This window comes from Pongo abelii, chromosome 9 (genome assembly GCF_028885655.2).
Source record: "Pongo abelii isolate AG06213 chromosome 9, NHGRI_mPonAbe1-v2.0_pri, whole genome shotgun sequence".
In the NCBI taxonomy this organism is placed as follows: domain Eukaryota; kingdom Metazoa; phylum Chordata; class Mammalia; order Primates; family Hominidae; genus Pongo; species Pongo abelii.
In genome coordinates this window covers 97,364,574-97,384,174 of record NC_071994.2, presented here as the reverse complement: position 1 = coordinate 97,384,174, position 19,601 = coordinate 97,364,574, and the positions used below count along the sequence as shown (strand labels likewise).

General features: G+C 36.3%; 1 protein-coding gene across 3 annotated transcripts in view; it reads left to right on the top strand.

The window, feature by feature from the left end:
- The window catches only part of MRE11 (MRE11 homolog, double strand break repair nuclease), a 78,736-nt gene that overhangs the window by 42,612 nt on the left and 16,523 nt on the right, over positions 1–19,601 (top strand). Inside the window, exons 15-17 of one of the 3 annotated variants that reach the window (XM_024255393.3) lie at positions 8,202–8,421; positions 9,751–9,834; positions 18,772–18,830. In XM_024255393.3, coding sequence (XP_024111161.1) covers positions 8,202–8,421; positions 9,751–9,834; positions 18,772–18,830 — 363 coding nt within the window. The remainder of the gene's footprint in view (positions 1–8,201; positions 8,422–9,750; positions 9,835–18,771; positions 18,831–19,601) is intronic. The other 2 variants (XM_024255394.3, XM_024255395.3) reach the window with 2 other exon arrangements.

Genomic DNA, 19,601 nt, shown 5'->3' with positions numbered 1-19,601 from the left:
CAGTCTCATTGCAGGTTTGAATCTACAAGTTAGCAACCATTTACTTAAATTTGGGGCCTCTACCTGGTACTTGTTGAATTTATGATTGAAATGTATTTTCTTATTTTCTGATTGCCCTTAGTGTTTTATGATTGCTATCTAGTATTTAAAAGTTATAAACTATGTACTGTTAGTTTTGTCTTGATTGCTTTCATTCAGCAAACATTTTATATTGTCCGTGTTATGGGTTAGATATTCTGCTTTATGTTAGGACTGTACATATAAAAAAGCTAAGCTCTGTATCCACAAGATTTTCTCAATTTGGTAGATAAATTTGTGTAAGGAAGGTATTTATTGAATTATTTTTCCTAGGTGCCCATTTTATAAATGAGGTGACAGACCAGACTCAAGGTCATAGAGTAGGGCTAGAATTTGAACATATTTCTGACTCCAAGAGTAGACTTTTCTGTCATCCTGTGTCCTATCAAAATTTTAGATTATAATAATATTAATTCGGTGCATTGCAAATGGATGGTTTTCTAAAATTGAAAAATTTCTAAAAGTGTCATGCAGCACATCAGAATCACTGTTGAAATACGCATAGTTGCAACCACTGTATCTTTTACAGGTTGTTTTTTGGAAGCTAAGGAAAAGAAGCTATAGATTAGAAATGGCTTAACACGTTTATTATATTTCTGTTTATCTTATAAGGTGCACTTAAAATAGAAATAGTTTGCCAAATTGCAAGAATAATGCTAGGAAGAAATGATTCCTGATTCTTAAATATCTAGCTTAAATTTGATTAACCCTTTCAATTTAACAGGGTACAGAAATATTTCTTTACGTTTGAATGAGTTCTTCATGTTTGAAGCCACAAACCTCAATTTTTCATTTAGCTTTTAAAAGAGTAAGAGTGATCGTCTTATACAAGGAAGGTGAGAGAGGCTGTGACAAATTTCATATGGGAGTTTTACAGAAGAAATGACTTACGAGTTCAGATATTCAGCTATATTTTAAGACTAAAATGTAATTGGGGCTTCCTAGGTAATTTTTCAGCATATCATAAGATATTATATATTTTTTCATTTTCAGCATACTATTTAGAACTTAGGTAATGGAGTCTGACACTCTGCCAAGCTGTAATTCACAGCTTTGCAGAATCATTTGGCTTAGAATATGAATCCCAGTGCCGTGCTTAAATTACTTATACTGACAAACAAGACTATTAGCTCTTCTATTTGGAGAAAAAACATTATGCTTTAAAGTCTTTTAGACTGGGCATTGTGACTCACCTGTAATTTCAGCACTTTGGGAGGCCGAGGCAGGTGGATCTCTTGAGCTCAGGAGTTTGAGACCAGCCTGGGCAACATGGCAAAATGCCATCTCTACAAAAAATACAAAAATTAGCCAGGCATGGTAGCTCCCACCTGTAGTCCCAGCTACTCAGGAGACTTAACTGGGAGGATCGCTTGAGCCCAGGAGGCAAAGGTTGCAGTGAGCCGAGATGACGCCACTGCACTCCAACCTGGGTGACAGAGCGAGACCCTGTCTCAAAAAAAAAAAAAAAAAAAAAAAAAAAAAAAAAAAAAAAATCTTTTGTTCACATAGAAAAACTCTCAAATCTTTAATGATAAATTCATATTTGAATAAAAGAGCAAACAGTAACCATTAGGCTTTGCAGGCCTTGTATGGTCTCTATCACATATTATTGTGTTTTTTGTTTGTTTGTTTTTTTATTAATGGCCCTTTAAAAATATAAAAACTATTCTTAGTCTTACCCACAGTCCTTAGTTTACCTGGCCTCTGATTTCTTATGTTCTACCTCAATTTGAGGTGGGTTGATACCCTCTTTCAAAATACAATACCAGGCACTATCAATAGTGAAGAAGTGACCCACAGAATGGGAGAAAATATTTGCAGATCATACATCTGATAAGGGATTAATAACCAGAATACATTTTTAAAACTTCTAAAGCTCAAGAGTAACAATAACAAAAAAAACCAATTTTTAAAATGGGCAAAGGACTTGAATAGACATTTCTCCAAAGAAGCTTTACAAATTGTAGCGCATGAAAAGACACTCAAGATCACCAGACATTAGATAAATGCAAATCAAAACCACAATGAGATACCACTTCATACCCATTAGGATGGCTATTATTAAAACATCATAAAATAACAAGTTTCGGCAAGAATGTGGAGAAATTGGAACCATATACATTGGTGGTGGGGATGAAAAATGGGTCAGCTACTGAGGAAAACAGGATAGCAGTTCCTAAAGTAATTAAACATAGAATTATCATGTAATACAGCAATTTCACTTCTAGGTATATAACCAAAAGAATTGAAAGCAGGAACTTATTTGTACACCAGTGTTCGTAGCAGCATGATTCACAATAGCCAAAAAGTGGAAACAACCTAGCTGGTCATCAACAGATAGATGGATAAACAAAATGTGGTATGTGCATGTAATGGAGTATTATTCAGTCTTAAAAAGGAATGACATTCTGATACATGCTACAATATGGATGAAACTCTGAAAACATTATGAGTGAAAAAAAACAGATGCAAAAGGACAAATACTATATGACTCTACTTATATGAGGTACCTAGAGTAATCAGATTCATAGAAACAGAAGGTAGAATAGTGGTTACTGGGGAGAGGGAGGAATGCGAAGTTACTGTTGAATAGGTATGGAGTTTCAGTTTGGGATGATGAGAAAGTTCTATAGATGGATGGGGGGATGATTGCATAACCATGTGAATGTGCATAATGTCACTCTACTATACCTAAAAGTGGTAAAAAGAGTAAGTTTATGTTATGTATATTTCACCACAATAAAAAAAAGTGTAATAGTAGGATAGTATATTTTCAAATCTCACAAAATGTATATGGAAACATTTTTGCCATTGGCTCTAGACCTGCACTCATGAGTTAAGCTCTTAGAAGTAATACATTCCAAAGATAACAGTAAACTCTGTTTTTCATAGGAAAGGTAGAGTTAAAATACAATTTGAATATACTATTTGAGATGATAAAAATGAAGATACAGTATTTAGACAAAGGGAAAATACAAAATTTAGAAATGATGGTTAGTAATTGATTCCAAGAAGTAATCGTAATAGGGCATATTTATTTTAAATTTTGCTACATACTGCCACATTAGTCCAAAGATGTCTTAACTAGTTTATATTCTCACCAGTAGTATTTGGGAGTGCTTGTTTCCTCACATCTTTAACCATCATGATGTATTACTGTATCTTTTGATCTTTACAAGTCTAAGGGGTAAGAAATTATTTCCTACTGTTGTTTTCAATTCATACTACTTTTTTTTACTAATGAGTCTGCCTAATTTTTATGTTTATAAGTCATTTGTGTTTATATGAAACACATGGTCATTTTATTTGGCCACATTTTCTCTTTTGAGTAGGGTATTGGTCTTTCTCTTTTTTTTTTTTTTTCTGAGGCAAAGTCTCACTCTGTCACCCAGGCTGGAGTGCAGTGGTGTGATCTCAGCTCACTGCAACCTCTGCCTCCTGGGTTCAGGTGATTCTCGTGCCTCAGCCTCCTGAGTAGCTAGCGCGCGCCACCATGCCCAGATAATTTTTGTATTTTTAGTAGAGACAGGGTTTCACCATGTTGGTCAGGCTGGTCTCAAACTCCTTACCTTAGGTGATCCACCTGCCTCGGCCTCCCAAAGTGCTGGGATTACAGACGTGAGCAACCGCGCCCGGCTGGGTATTGGTCTTTCGCTAATTGATTTGTAAGAGCACTCACTTGAACACATTTGTGTGTGCGTGCCCTCTCTTTCTCTCTCTGGATACATACACATAGTAATATAGCATATTTAGGGTTTTTTGACACATAAAGTCCACTTATTCGTCAGCTTATTTGTTTAAATCAGGAATGATTGGTGATTACATGGTTCTGATTTTATGAAGATATACATTTGGGTTTTTTCTTTCTTTGTTCCATTAATATAGTGAATTATATTGTTATGTACATAGCTTATTATCAACCCATCCTGGTACCACTTTGTAAACCCCCTGGTAATGGATATATTGGTCTTTCCATGTGCTTCTGGAGTCTCTATTTGCTTTCATAATCATAAATAAGGTTCTATAATTTTCTTTTTGTGCATGCAGTTCTTTGTCAGTACTGTGTCATGCTGGCATTGTTGTGAAAACAGTTTGGAAGCTGTCTTTCTGTATGCTTTGGCACTATTGAAATAGCAGTGGGCTTATCTGTTTTTTGAAAGTTTGGTAGAATTTACCTACGAAACTTTCTGATTGTGGTCCTTTTTTGGGAGTATTTTTCTTTTAATAATTTTCTCAAAATTTTCTTTGATAATTGGTTTGTTGAACCTGTTTTATTCCCCCCTTGGATCAGATTAAGTTATTCATTTTCCAGATTATTTAGAATTGAGCATTCTCTCACAAGTCTTGGGTCTTCCCTCCCATTCTTATTTCTTTCTTTTTTTCGAGAGAGGGTCTTGCTCTGTAGTGTGCTACCACTCCCAGCTAATTTTAAAATTTTTTTTATATAGACGGAGTCTCCTTATGTTGCCCAGGCTGGTCTCTAACTCCAGGGCTCAAGTGATCTTCCTGACTTGGCCTCTCAAAGTACAGGGATTAGAGATGTGAGCTTCTACACCTGTAGTGCTAGGACTGGAGATGTGAGCCTCTACACCCGTCCCTCTTATTTCTAATGATGTGTATTTGTGTTTTCTTCCTTTCTTTAAAGCTTTGTGATTTTTATTAATGTTATTGTTTTGTCCCAAAGGACCAGTGCTTATATTTATTCATTCTAATGTGTTTTTGTTTAAAATCTGTTAATGTATGGTTTTATCTTCATTCTAATACTTGGATAGGCTTTATTTTGTTTCTCCTAACTTTTTGGATACAGAATTAACTTATTTACATTTATTCTTAGCAGGCTATAGGCTTTCTTATAAGCATTGCTTTAGCTCTCTCATATGTTGTGATGTGCAGTATTCTTGTTATGATTTTCTAGATGTTCTGCAACTTTCGTTTTGTTTTATAGTTTTGACTCTGGTTTGTTTTCAGGAGGCAGGTTTTTGCTTTATTATTATTAATTTTTTATTTTATTGCATGATGATTAGACAGTGTGATAAATTTATTTCTCCTATCAAAAATGTATTGAGATTTTTCTTTGCACCCTGTTATATATCAGCTAAAAAGTTTCATGGGGTCTTGAAGTATATTATTAATTTTCAGTGTATAGAATTCAACATTTATCAATTAGATGTATCTTATTAATTATGTGATTTAGATCATCTTTTTTCTCTTAAGTCTACTTTCTAAAAACATACAGCTGGTTCCTGTTATTTGTGGTAGTTATGTTTTATAAAATCACTTCCAGCACAGAATTAGCAAATAGTGAATCATTGCTCCTAGGGGAAATACAAAATTAGCTTTCTATGAGCCACTGATAACGTTTTTGTCAGCTGATCAATACATAATCTTTTTAATGTGTTTCTGTTTAAAGATACTATATTTAACATATGATTCATTAGCATTGAACTCATAGCCAGTAGCACTTTAACTTATACTTGAAGTTTATCTAATGTACATTTTTTCTCCAAAAGTCATATTGCAGCCTTTTTGCATGTAGGAATGAACACTAAACATGTTGAGGGGGTCATTTTAAACACATTACCAAAGCAAAAGTACAAAAATGCAAAAAATGCAATAAATATGTAGTCATGTGCCACATACAACATTTTGGTCGATGTCAGACTGCATATCCAGTGGTGATCCCATGAGATTATAATACCATATTTTTACTATATCTTTTCTATTAAGATACGCTTAGATACACAAATACATAGCTATGGTGTTATAATTGCCTGCAGTATTCAGTACAGTAACATGTTGTACAGGTTTGTAGCCAAGGAGCAATAGGCTATCTCTTATAGTCTAGGTTTGTAGTAGACTGTACCATTTAGCTTTGTGTAAGTACACACTATGATGTTTGCACAATAATGAAATCACCTGATGACACATTTCTCATGAGGCATCCATCATTAAGCAATGCATGACTATCACAGAAAGGACACTTTAATTTGAAGTACACAAGTGGAAACAAGAAGGCAGAGTGGCTCATTGTTCAGCCTCAACTGGGAATGTGTGTGTCAGGCAATTCAAAATATTTACCGCTCTATATCTCCATAAATGATGCCAAAAGTATCGTGAGTGTTGATTTTTAGGGTTACAGAGAAATTTTGGCAAGTAGGTGAATTTGCAAATAGAGGATTAATGAATAATGAGGATTAACTGTATTTCATGTGGGACAGGAAAGATGAATTGAAATCACTGTTGTTTCTTATATTTTTTGTTGTATTTCCTAAAGTATTTTCTTTTTGCATTGTAATGCCGTATTGAACCCTGCATGCAGTGAGTTAGCTGTGATTTCACCTCAGCTGAGATCATCTCATCATGAAGTTGCCACTTCAGTCCCACTTTATGCTGCCTGCCTTGTTCACATCTCCTCATTTAGCGCTGGGTCTCCTTACTTTATGGTATCACAGAGCTTAGAAATGTTCTGGTCAGCTATTCTTAGACCCAGAACTGCCATTCCAAGCAAGAGAGACTGCTGTCATGTCTTCTTGGGATTTATACATCAATTTTGGAGAGCTCTACAATACCTGAAACTCTTCTCACCTTTCTCCCTTAGCCAGGTCAAATGTTTATCATATTCATGAACTCTTCTTTATAGTTTGTGTGTTTGGAGGTTTGGAACTATTTTCTAATTTTATAGAAAATGTATTTTGTTTTTGTTTTCTTATTACCTTTTGATTGGTTTAAGGGAAGATCAAGGCAAAATTGCTTTTATTTATATTTTATTTTATTTTTTGGTGACAGAGTCTTGCTCTGTTGCCAGGCTGGAGTGCAGTGGCACAATGTCTTTTCTAAATGGATTCTTATCAAATTAAAAATGCATGGCATGTTCTTGGTCCTAAGGTGTTTATTCCTTCTTAGGCTTTCAATTGATATATTCTCCTTAATTCTTCCGTTTCTTTTCTTTTTTTTTTTTAGGCAAGGTCTCTCTCTATCACCTAGGCTGAAGTGCAGTGGTGCAATCTCAGCTCACTGCAGCAACTCCCCTCCCCACTGCTTCCCCCAGGCTTGAGCGATCCTCCTACCTCAGGCTCTCAAGTAGCTGGGACTACAGGTGCATGCCATCACACCTGGCTAATTTTGTTCTTTTGTGTTTTTTTGTATTTTTTGTAGAGGCAGGGTCTCGCCATGTTGCCCAGGCTAGTCCCTAACTCCTGATCTCAAGCAATCCATCCACCTAGGCCTCCCAAAGTGCTGGGATTACAGGTGTGAGCCACCGCGCCCAGCCCTTAATTCTCTTTACCATGTATTTATGAGAGATTGTTACTCATGTTTTTTTCTGATTATAAAACTAATTTTTTAGAAAATATGTAATATTCAAGAACAAAAAACAAAAGCACCCTAAAATATTACTGCCCAGAGATAACAGCTATTTTTTGTAAGTTTTTTTCTTATTATTTCCTAGGAGCCGATTCTAAAAAGTAGCTCAAATGATGAAAGTCTGTTACTGTCAAATGTGGTGTTGAATTAGGGATGATTGCCAGTATTCCTTCTATTTCTGAAAATTTTGATTCTGTGAAATTTTATTTTTCTTGGTAAACCTTTTCAAAGGGTCTCATTTTATAGGTAGTATGGTAGATTGATCTGACAGATAATAAGTATTAAATTTGATTGGTGGGGAGGTTCTCCTTTATACATATATAAATATTTTTTGTTTTTATTTTTATTTTTGAGATAGGGTCTGTCTTTGTCACGCAGGCTGGAGTGCAGTGGTGTGATCATAGCTCACTGCAGCCTGTATCTCTGAGGCTCAAGTGATCCTCCTGCCTCAGCCTCCTGTGTAGCTGGGACTACAGGTGCATGCCACCATGCCTGACTAATTTTGTTTTTTTGTTTTGTTTTGTTTTGTTTTTTGTAGAGACGGGGTTTCGCCGTGTTGCCCAGGCTTGTCTCAAACTCCTGGGTGCAAGCGATCCTCCCGCCTCAGCCTCCCAAAGTGCTGAGATTACAGGCGTGAGCCACTGTGTCAGCCTCCTTTATGTTTTTATAGTATGATTAGTTCATGTCAATGCCTAAATTAATGATTTTTAGGATGGTACATTATCTCCTTGTGTGTACTTTTTCCTTCTTCTCCCTCTTAGGCTATGACAAGGGCCAGAGCGCTCAGATCTCAGTCAGAGGAGTCTGCTTCTGCCTTTAGTGCTGATGACCTTATGAGTATAGATTTAGCAGAACAGATGGCTAATGACTCTGATGATAGCATCTCAGCAGCAACCAACAAAGGAAGAGGCCGAGGAAGAGGTCGAAGAGGCGGAAGAGGGCAGAATTCAGCATCGAGAGGAGGGTCTCAAAGAGGAAGAGGTGAGCACTGAGTTCAGTCTTGTGCACATTCACACTTGGCAGTTGAGTGGAAAATACAGAATTAGATCTTGTCAGAGTTGAATTATAAGTTTTATTTCTAAAACATGGTTCTTTAAAAATCTATTTTTATAATATATAAAGATGGTCTTTAAGGCAGTTCTGACATGTGCCTTTTACTTAAATAAATTTTGAATGGCCACATGCACTTCGGGTTTTAATTGTTCTTAGCACATACCTTATAAAAGCTTCACTGCATTTGTCACGTAGTACCTTTTGGATACATTTAATGTCATATGTATTTTCACATGTACAAAGTAATAGGCAAATATGAGTTGTTAAAGAAAATAGTTAGCTAAAAGCCTTTGGCAATAGGAGGAAACCTCCAGATCATACAATTATTATTTTTGTTATTGTCATAAGATACAAATACCCACATGCTTATCAAGTAGTCTTTATAAAGTCAGTTTAAGAAGGAAAACTGCCCCCAATTTGATTTCTAAAACTAGTCATTAACATAGTCAACATTGTATTTACTGTGAGACTATTGTCATTGAATAGTTCACGCCAATAGAAATTGGTCATTCAGTGACTTTCTCACACATTATGTCAGTTCATCTCTGAAGATTTTTTAAAATTGTGTTTATTAAATAGGCATCCATAGGAATTTTAAGCTGGTGAAATGAATATTAATTTGGTGTAAAATCTCCAGGGGGAGAAATCCTCATCTTTTAATGATGATTATTTTCACTATTCTTACATTTACAAAATTTTTCCTCAAAAATTTTTATTTTTGTTTTTTAATTTTTTTTGAGATGGAGTCTTGTCTTTGCTGTGTTGCCCAGGCTGGAGTGCAGTGGTGCGATTTCAGCTCACTGCAACTTCCACCTCCCAGGTTCAAGCAATTCTCCTGCCTCAGCCTCCCAGGTAGCTGGGATTACAGGGGCCCATCATCATGCCCAGTTAATTTTTGTATTTTTAGTAGAGATGGAGTTTCACCATGTTGGCCAGGCTAGTCTTGAACTCTTGACCTCAAGTGATCCTCCCGCCTCTGCCTCCCAAAGTGCTGGGATTACAGGCGTGAGCTACCACGCCCAGCCTATTTCTTTACATTTTAATTGGATAAATTAAATTGGATAAACTAAAGTGTGGCCTAAAAGAATAGTCTCTGAAAATTGGTCAGACTCTAGATGTTTGTTCTTATATATATGTCTGGCTTTTTACAGACAAACTATTTGACATAAGTTTATTTAGCTTTCATTTTTTGGTGTTGTATGAAATAAACCTTAGCTGCTGATAGGCTTGTACATTGACTGTTCGTTTTACTAACAGCAGACACTGGTCTGGAGACTTCTACTCGTAGCAGGAACTCAAAGACTGCTGTGTCAGCATCTAGAAATATGTCTATTGTAGATGGTGAGTATAGACTGCAAGTGATTATTTATAAATTCCAACATTAGGAAGACCAAGGTAATCACCATTAGTAGCCCTTATTTGTGTTGCCATCATTGGGAAGTTAAAAGGGCAATTAGGATCACAAGATAAATTATTTTTAAAAAGATCTTTGCTATGCATTAGAGTTACTGAAGAGGGTAAGCTTTTAAAATTATGTTTTATAGGCCAGACATGGTGGCTCACACCTGTAATCCCGGCACTTTGGGAGGCCGAGGCAGGCAGATCACGAGGTCAGGAGATCGAGACCAGCCTGGCCAACATGGTGAAACCCCGTCTCTACTAAAAATACAAAAATCAGCCAGGCGTGGTGGCACATGCCTGTAGTCCCAGCTACTTGGTAGACTGAGGCAGGAGAATCACTTGAACCCAGGAGGTGGAGGTTGCAGTGAGCCAAGATTGTGCCATTGGACTCCACCCTAGTGACAGAGAGAGACTCCGTCTCTAAAACAAAACAAAACAAAACAAAAATGATGTTTTATAATTTCTTACTTTCAGACAAATGTTGTTTCTGTTTGGCAGAGAGACCCTGGAAACATAGGAAAGTGAAGTAGTTGGTCACTATATGGACAGTGGTCGAAAGAGAGAGGAACTGTCTCTACTGTTTCCTTGCTTCCCCCATACTGCCCTGTCAGTCTCTGCTTTCCATATAGAGAAGTCGTGTGACCTATATTTAAGAGAAATTATGGCTAGGCCCTTGGAATTAATTTGTGTATATCCTATGGTCTAAAAAATTGGCCTCAAGGGGATCTGTGTAACTATTTTTAATATTATAGATGATGAGATCAGCCTAAAATGTTAGTCATATTTACAAAAAGTATGCATTAAGATAGATGGTGATACTTTTTTCTACCTAGCATTTAGAATATATTCATATGTATATTATTTATATTATCAGTTATTTGAGGTTATTGTTTCACTTTTATATTTATATATTAATTTATAAATATTATAATTATAATTATAAATATCAATTTATTAAATATTATAATTACAATATATAAATATCAGTTTATTAAATATTATAATATTTATAAGTATTAATTTATTGATATAATTATATTTATAAATATCAATTTATTAATGTTATATTTATAAATATCAATTTATTGATGTTATATTTATAAATATCAATTTATTGATGTTATATTTATAAATATCAATTTATTGATGTTATATTTATAAATATCAATTTATTGATGTTATAATATTTATAAATATCAATTTATTGATGTCATAATATTTATAAATATTAATTTATTAATGTCATAATATTTATAAATATTAATTTATTAAACATAATCATAATATTTATAATCTTATAGCTAGGATTAATTGTTGACACACTGGGGAGCTGAACTAATTCTCAGAAGATGAAGTTTATCAAGGGTAATATAAACCGCATTTATGTCTAAAAGGACAGCTGCACAGGTAGAGTTGTGAGAGGTATGTGAGTTTAACAACAACCCAGGTGAAAAAGACTTAGGTCAGTAAGAGTTATGCAGGCAGACCCAACTGTCCAAATCTATTGATGTCTTAAACAGTATTTAATGAGTCTTGCAGAGGTGTCCAAGGGAGAGAATACAGTCATGGATTCTTAGTTTCTGTTTCTGGCTGGGCCAGTAAAGCCCTTTTCTCATCCCTCTTTTCCTCATATCACTAGCGACAGAAACTAAAAACCATGGCTTCAGGCTGCTAAAAGCCTAAAACAAAAGAAAACAGAACAAAAACAACAACAAAATGAGGTGGGTTGGACAAGCTTGCACAGCATGGAAGTTCTCCCCGTGTACTAAGTTGGGCATAACATGCCAAGGATACTGTACTCCTCTTTGGAATTATATTTCAAGGAGACTGTCAACTATATATGATCATTCAGAAGAGATACCAAATAATATAAAAAATGGTTGGCCAGGCGCAGTGGCTCATGCCTATAATCCTACCACTTTGGGAGGCCAAGGCGGGCGGATTGTCTGAGCTCAGGAGTTCGAAACCAGCCTGGGCAACAAGGTGAAACCCTGTCCTCTACTGAAAATAATACAAAAAATTATCCGGGCATGGCGGCATGCACCTGTAGTCCCAGCTACTTGGGAGGCTGAGGCAGGGGAATACTTGAACCGGGGAGGTGGAGGTTGCAGTGAGCCGAGATCATGCCATTGAACTGGGTGACAGAGTGTCTCCAAAAAAAAAAAAAAAAAAAAGTGGTTGAAGGAACTTAGGATATCTAACCTGGGAAACATTCAGATCTTTATGTAGATTATGTTCTATCGTGTAAAATGTGGAATGAATAGATTTGATGTGTTCAGTCCCAAAGGCAATGCTTTTTAATCTATTTTGGCTTATGGAGTCTCTAAAAATCTCATGAAAGCTGTCTTCTCTCCTTAAATAAGTACTCACATGCAATTGCACCCAATTTCAAAGGGTTCAGCCACTCTCATGAAGCGCATTTGTGTTCTCCAGCTTAAGAACTCCTGGCCCAATGGGGGTGGATGGGAATAGCTAGAAACATACTGATTTAAGTTTCTCATCTGATAGAATGGACCTAGAAGATTTAAGAACAACTTTGTTCCCCTGTTTTATATGTGAGGGAACTAAGCCAAGCAGTTTTGCCCTGAGTTGATAAAACCACTAATAGTAGCAATAATAGCTAATATTTATGAAACCGCATGCCTCTTAACAGGTCTGTGGGGTAGGTACTTACTATATTATTTCTGTTTTACAGAAAAGGAAACTGAGGTTTTAAAAAGATAGGTAGCTTACCCTAGATCTCATAACTTGTCAGTACCAGATCTGGGAATGATCTCATAACTTGTCAGTACCAGATCTGGGAATGATCTCACATTCTCTGCACTCCACAACCAGTAGCTGACCACTGTACTGGTTTCCAGAGCAAGGTAAGATTAGAGACCTAGCTACTGGTTCTCCATAGAATAATTTTTGCATTATACAGAATAACCTATGTAATTAATATAAAGATGGACTAATTTGCCTTGGAAGTAAGTATCACTCCATTAAAGGAATTTTCAACATTTATCAAATGACAGCTGACATTGAAGAAAAGATACAAAATCAGGTTGATTAAATGACTCTTAAACCTTACAAAAAATTCCATTGCTATATTTTTACTCAAGTATTATTTAGTACTTCAGAAGAGCTAGCTAAGATCCTTAGCTTTTTGCTTCACAAACATGTTGTCTTTATTGCCATTTAGGAAATGGTATCTGGAAAGATGCTGTTCCATTCTTGGTAGGTTTAACATAAAAGCAGAGAGGAAGAAAGAGAGAAAAGGCAGCCTGGAAAATTGTAAAGGATTCATGCTGAGTTCAACCTTGCATTCAACAAATGACAGCTTTGTGATTTGAGACAAATCAGTCACTCTCCTAGTGTGTTTAGATATGATTGGGAATAATAATCTCTATTGTATTGGGTTATTCTGAAGATTAAATGATCAAAAAGCCTGGCACATAGTAGGCATTTATCAAGTGTTCTTTTAAAAATGAGAAAACAGGAACATAGAAAAAGAGTGAATAAAATAATGAACACTTCCATGTTAAACCACCAAAATTGGTTAGCATGCAATGGACAGAGTCGTAGATGTAGATTACCCACCTTTACCTTAGCCCAAATCGTCTTTTTTTTGGTCCTGTCTTGTTTTTTTTTCTTTTTTGTTTTTGTTTTTTTGTGTCCTGTGGAATCCAGTATCCTGGCTTCTTTTATGTGAAGCTTTCCTTGACTCCAGTGGGTAGAATTCATCACTTAAAGTGAGTCTTCGAGTTTCCACTGTAATTAAGAAATCAGATATCAGTTAAACTTGTTGGTTTTTGTTTTTTTAAAAGATAATCTGTTTTTCTCTCAGCTTGCTGTTTTTGGTGTTCTGCAGTTTCACTGTGATGAATCTAAAGATGGTATTCTTGTTTATCCTGCTTAGCAATTACTGGGCTTCATGAATCTCTGAACTGGTATCTTCCATCACTTCTAGAAAATCCTTAGCTATTATCCCTTCAGATATTACCTCTATGCTATTCTTATTCTCCTTCCGAGTCTTCAGTTAAATAATTATAAGACCTTTTTACTCTCTCCTCGCATGACTCTTGTATTTTCTGTTTTCTGTTTCTGTGCTACATTCTGAATAATTATTTCTGATCACTTTTTTTTTTTTTTTTTTTTTTGAGACAGAGTCTCTCTCTGTCGTCTAGGCTGGAATGCAGTGGCATCATCTTGGCTCACTGCAACCTCTGCCTCCCGGGGTTCAAACAGTTTTCCTGCCTTAGCCTCCCGAGTCGCTGGGATTACAGATGTGCACTACCATACCTGGCTAATTTTTGTATTTTTATTAGAGACACGGTTTTACTGTGTTGGCTAGTCTGGTCTTAAACTCCTGGCTTCATGTGATCCTCCTGCCTTGGCCTCCCAAAGTGCTGGGATTACAGGCATGAGCCACCTTGCCCAGCCTATTTGCTTCTTTTAAAATATGCTCTGTCACTTTTAATAGTTTTTAGAAGTTTTCTGAAGATATTTTTAGGACTGTTTTAATTTTTCGTGTGTACACAGTAAGAATTTTTTTTATTTTGTATCTAATAACCTAGTGTCTGAATGTCTTTGGCCTCTTTCTGTTGTCTGTTTCTGTTGGTTCTCATTTATGGTAACTTATTTCCTTCCATGCTTTGTTATTTACTGTCCCTAGAAAATTATCAACAGGAATAATTTGAGACCTTGGATGAAGCCATCTTCCTTCAGAGAAGATTCACGTTTGTTTCTCTGGGTTTGTAGGGCACTACAGGTCTTAGACCACTTTAAGCTAAATTTGAGGGTTTCTTGGACCAGTCAGGTGATATATACTTATAACTAAAATGCAGGTTCAGTCACTTGCTGCTTGCAAAGTCCAACTAACAAGAGCAAGGTGTGGTATAAAGAAAGTGACTTTTTATTCCAAAGCGAACTTAGGGGAAGAAATACAGGCTTCCTACCTTAAGGGTACTGCTTGCCCCTTTGCAGCAGAAAGTGGACGCTTTTAAAGGGGGCCTATCAGGAGTGGCATGCAGGGGAGGAAGCGAGCAAGTGGGGGGTCTGCATTCTAGTTTGGTGTCTTATCTACCAGGCAGTTGAATTGGCATCTTCATGGGTAGAAATAGGCTATAAAGGTGGCCGAATACTCTCTAGGTTGGCGAGAGTTTCATAGCAGGACTTTGGGTTGTAAATCCACTGTTATCTCTAGAGGCAACACCCTGGTGGGTGATAGTTCGACTCTGGAGCTTCTAAGCACATAGTTAGATGAACTCCCCTTTTAGGGAGTCTCTGATGAAGAGGAAGTAAAAGACTATAGTTGCATTTCTAAAGAACTAAGTAGAAAGTGGGGGAAAGGAGAAGAGAAGAGAGAGAAAAAGTAATGAACTATCTCTTAGAAAAATGAGGGTACTCAGTTACATGCTTACGAAATCCTGTTTACCTCTGCTTCTCTCTTTAACCACTGGGGCTCCACCTTAGGAAGGGAAATGCATCAGGGTTTTCACTTTGGGCAGCCGTGGGCTATGTAGCCCTCTCTCTTTTTCTTCAGGATTCTCAAAACCAATGTTAACATTTTCCCAATTGAAAAGTGAACTCAGGGAAAGGACTCTGCTTACCTCTCTGAGTTCTAGCTTTTCTTCAGTTTTGGCCTGGTAATTCCTTGCTATGTGACCAGCTCTTCAATGCCATTGAGAATTTTTTTTTTTTTTTAATGTTCGAGGTACTAATTTGGATTGTTGTCAGCAGAAGTGAGTTTGAAGACAGAGAGGTCATTTTGTCTGAATAACCTAGCCTGCAATGACTGTTACCCATTGACAACATAGAATAAAGCTTCTATTTGTGTAGAAAGACTGGAGACCAGTTATGATGCCTTAAAAGTTTTACAGAATGGCTTGACTAATTTTTTTAAGGAAACAGTGTTCATTTATGAAAAGAGGCTATGTAAATAAACTAAATACGAAACGTCAGATTTCCTGAATTATGTTGTAAGCAAAAATCTTAATTATGGTACCTTTTGCAGCAGAGCATGATGGTTAAGAATGTAGGCTCTGGAGTCAGGCCCATTGGGTCAGTCACAGCCAGCTCTTTGCTGCTGGCTCAGCACCCTTGCACTGTAAGTGCTGTGAGAAAGGGGTCTGCATCATTCTTCCTCATCACTGTATCGACTATATTTGGCACATAACATAGTAGATGCCTGTTAAATACTTGACAATGACTGAGTAAAAATTACTTGGAGATTGTGTAGCATAACAGTTAAGACCATGGTTCTAAAGTCAGGAAGATCTTGGTTTGGATCCTGACTTCCCAGTTTTACTAGTTGTGTGTCCTCCAGCAAATACATTAAGTTTTTCATCTTTAGGAATGAGTGTTCTCATCTGTAGGATGGGACAATGATTGCGTCCACCTCATTGCATTATTTTGAGGATTAATGAAAAAATGTATGTGAAGTATCAGGCAGTGTCTATGCATATTAAGCCCTTAGTAAGTGCAAACTGGTGTTATTCTGCAAGCATCAGATCCTTTAGCTATAAAATTGACAATGTTGTACTGACTTCAGAGTAATTATATTAAATGAGCTTAAGTATTTACAGTACTGATCACAGCACCTGGTAAAAATGCGATAGATGATAGCTGTTATTAATATTAGTGGTAGTGTTTTGCAATAAGATTATGAAGATGAATATTATGTGAATCATTGGTCTAAATTTGTCTTTTATCTAATTGATTTGATATAATGGTTTCGCTAACTTAGCTGATTACCTCCGGTACTAGGCCTTTTTTTGAAAAATGAACTGATTTTTTAAGTATAAATTTGTGAAACATTTTTATCAGGTTGGATTTGGTGGGTTTCTTTTAAGTCTCTGACAGAATACCTGTGGAGTAGTAACTATACTTGTCATCACTTTGGGACAGAAGCAACAAATTAAGACTGTAACTTCTAGATCTCTGTTTAAAATGGAGGAGTGAAGAGATACATAAAGGTCAAATTCTCTTATAACAAGGTCCATGGAGTATGGAAATTTATTATTGTGCTGCAATTTTATTGGAAAAGATAGAAATTACACTTGTAGCCACAGGAGTTGTAAATAGGAGTTGACAGCCTAGATTTTTCCATTGAAGTTAGTCAGCAGAGGATAGTGGCTAAGTGAATAAAAGTACCTCTGAAGCCACTGCCTTTACATTTCATTTATACCACTGTGGGTACCACTGCTGCTACTATGTTTGCTACCACAAATAGCTACATGTATTTGAATGCTTTCTATCTGCTAGACACTTCCTCTTACCCTCTCAGCAGTTTTCTGCATGAAGTATTAACAGTTTTACAGGCGAGGAAATTGAGTTTTAAAGAAGCCAAGGAGCTTGGCCATAGTCAAGCTAGTAAGTCAAAACGAGTCTAACTCCAAAACCAGAGCTTTTAACCACCACACTTTATTGTCTTCCTAACAGAACATAGTGCTTAGTTTTCTGATAAAATTATTTCACAAACATTCACTCATCTTTTGCCTTCCACTGGGATAAAAAGAAAGGTATCTTGTTTTCTAGGATCTCAGAGTTAGAGGAGTCAGTGAATAAATATTGAAAGAAATATTCTTTGAAATCATCATGATCACTGGCTTTTTTATTCAGTTGCTCTGTCTAGCCTTTTGAGTAGAGTAGGATATGAAACCAGTAACTGACTAAAGCAGATAAGAACACTGTTTCTGCCTCTCGTTTCTCCTCTTAGATATTACAAGTTTGAGGATAGAACCTAGAATAGGAAACATGTGCAAACACAATAAATTTAGGTTAGATAGAAAGATTCGTTAGTTTTCTGACTAGGAGAATTTTGGACTTTGCAGGATTTTTTGAGTATTTCTTTGTTTTTCTGTGCCCTATTTAGTTTGTGAGTCATCTTGGGAAAGATATTTTTGATATTAGCAAACTGGTAAGGCGTAGGAGAAAATAAACCTAAATTAGATGTTTGAAATTTATTGTAGGTTTTGTTGTGTTTTGTTTTGTTTTTTGAGATGGAGTTTCGCTCTGTTGCCCAGGCTGGAGCACAGTGGCACGATCTCGGCTCACTGCAACCTCTGCCTCCTGGGTTCAAGCGATTCTCCTGCCTCAGCCTCCCAAGTAGCTGGGATTACAGGCACACGCCACCATGCCTGGCTAATTTTTATATATTTTTTAGTAGAGTTGGGGGTTTCACCATGTTGGCCACGCTGGTCTTGAACTCTGGACCTCAAGTGATCCGCCCGCCTTAGCCTCCCCAAGCACTGAGATTACAGGCGTGAGCCACTGCGCCTGGCCTTATTGTAGGTTTTGATGTCAAGGAAAAAGAAAGGGAAAGATAAAGAGCTAGCTAAACTTCAAGTATCTAACCAAGTTTAAAAGGAAACAAGGTATGGATACAAAGGAATTTTTATCATAGAATGCTGTTTTCTAGAATTCTCCTCTGGAATATTTCTTAGATATTGAATATGGCTACTAAGGTAGAGGAAAATGAGAAACTACTGGAACCCCGTGGCTCCTAATGTAGCAACAGGGATAAAGGTATCGTCAACAACAAAGAAGGGATTAGGAGGCTTTCCTTCAATACATTTGTAGTTCATTTGGTTAGGTGATTAGATTTTATCCTTCAGGTATTTTTCTATGAAATATTTTTAGTGTGTATGTATTTATAAACACTACAGTATCTCAATAAGCTGGGAAATAATGAGACTGACAGTTGGGCATTGAGTTATGCGTACCTATAATTCTATCTCCCTTTAGATTTTTAAAAATATCAAATAGTTTTATAATTAGGCATCATGCAGTTTTGCAGATAGGACTCAGAAAATCTTTAGCTAAAGAAATATGCAAGTTTTTCTAAGTTATTTTAAGAATAACATAATGCACATTTCATCTTTTTCATGCTAGCCTTTAAATCTACAAGACAGCAGCCTTCCCGAAGTGTCACTACTAAGAATTATTCAGAGGTAAGAAAAAAAGTTTTATAGTTGTGTATTAATAATTTATGTTTTCTGCATTATGAATTCTCAACTCTCTGATTTACAAAGTAAATAAAAGAAGAAAAATTATAGAACATTAAAGCTGGAAGGAGCTTTACCAGTTATCTCTAGGGCTTCTAGGGTTTGATTTTTCTTTTTCTTGGTTGCTCTCTTTTTTTAAATAATGGTTATTATAGAAATCCATAAATGTTATGTATACAGTAATGTTTTCAAGGATAACAGTGTTGAACCAAAAGAGCTCATACATGGAATACTAATATTGAAGGTGAGTTCAATGGATATAGAGGTTTTTTCTATACCAGGTTTCCTTTTGTTACTTATCTTCCCAAAATACTAGCTGTGCCTTAACAGCTGATGCTAGACTTAAGATGAACGAAAAGGCTGGAGTCCAGCGATCCATGTGGTTTGCCCTAGGTTTAGCCTGGGCCTTCTGCTCTTCCTTTCGATTCCAAGAAGAGTCCAATGTGGGCTTGATTCTCTTATTCACTTTCAAAACTGTGTGTCTTAACTCCCGAGCCAATACTCTTCCCTTTACGTCAGGGTTTCTCCATAATGGCACTGTTGACATTTTGGACCAGATAATTCTTTGTTGTGAAGGATTGTCCTATGCATTGTAGGATATTTAACAGCATCCTTAGCCTCAGGGGCTGTTCGTTCAGTATTTGGTCTTTGGCTTCATCCTCATCTGTACTTAAGTTAGATGAAGATATGGCAAATGTGTGTATCAAATGTCAACAT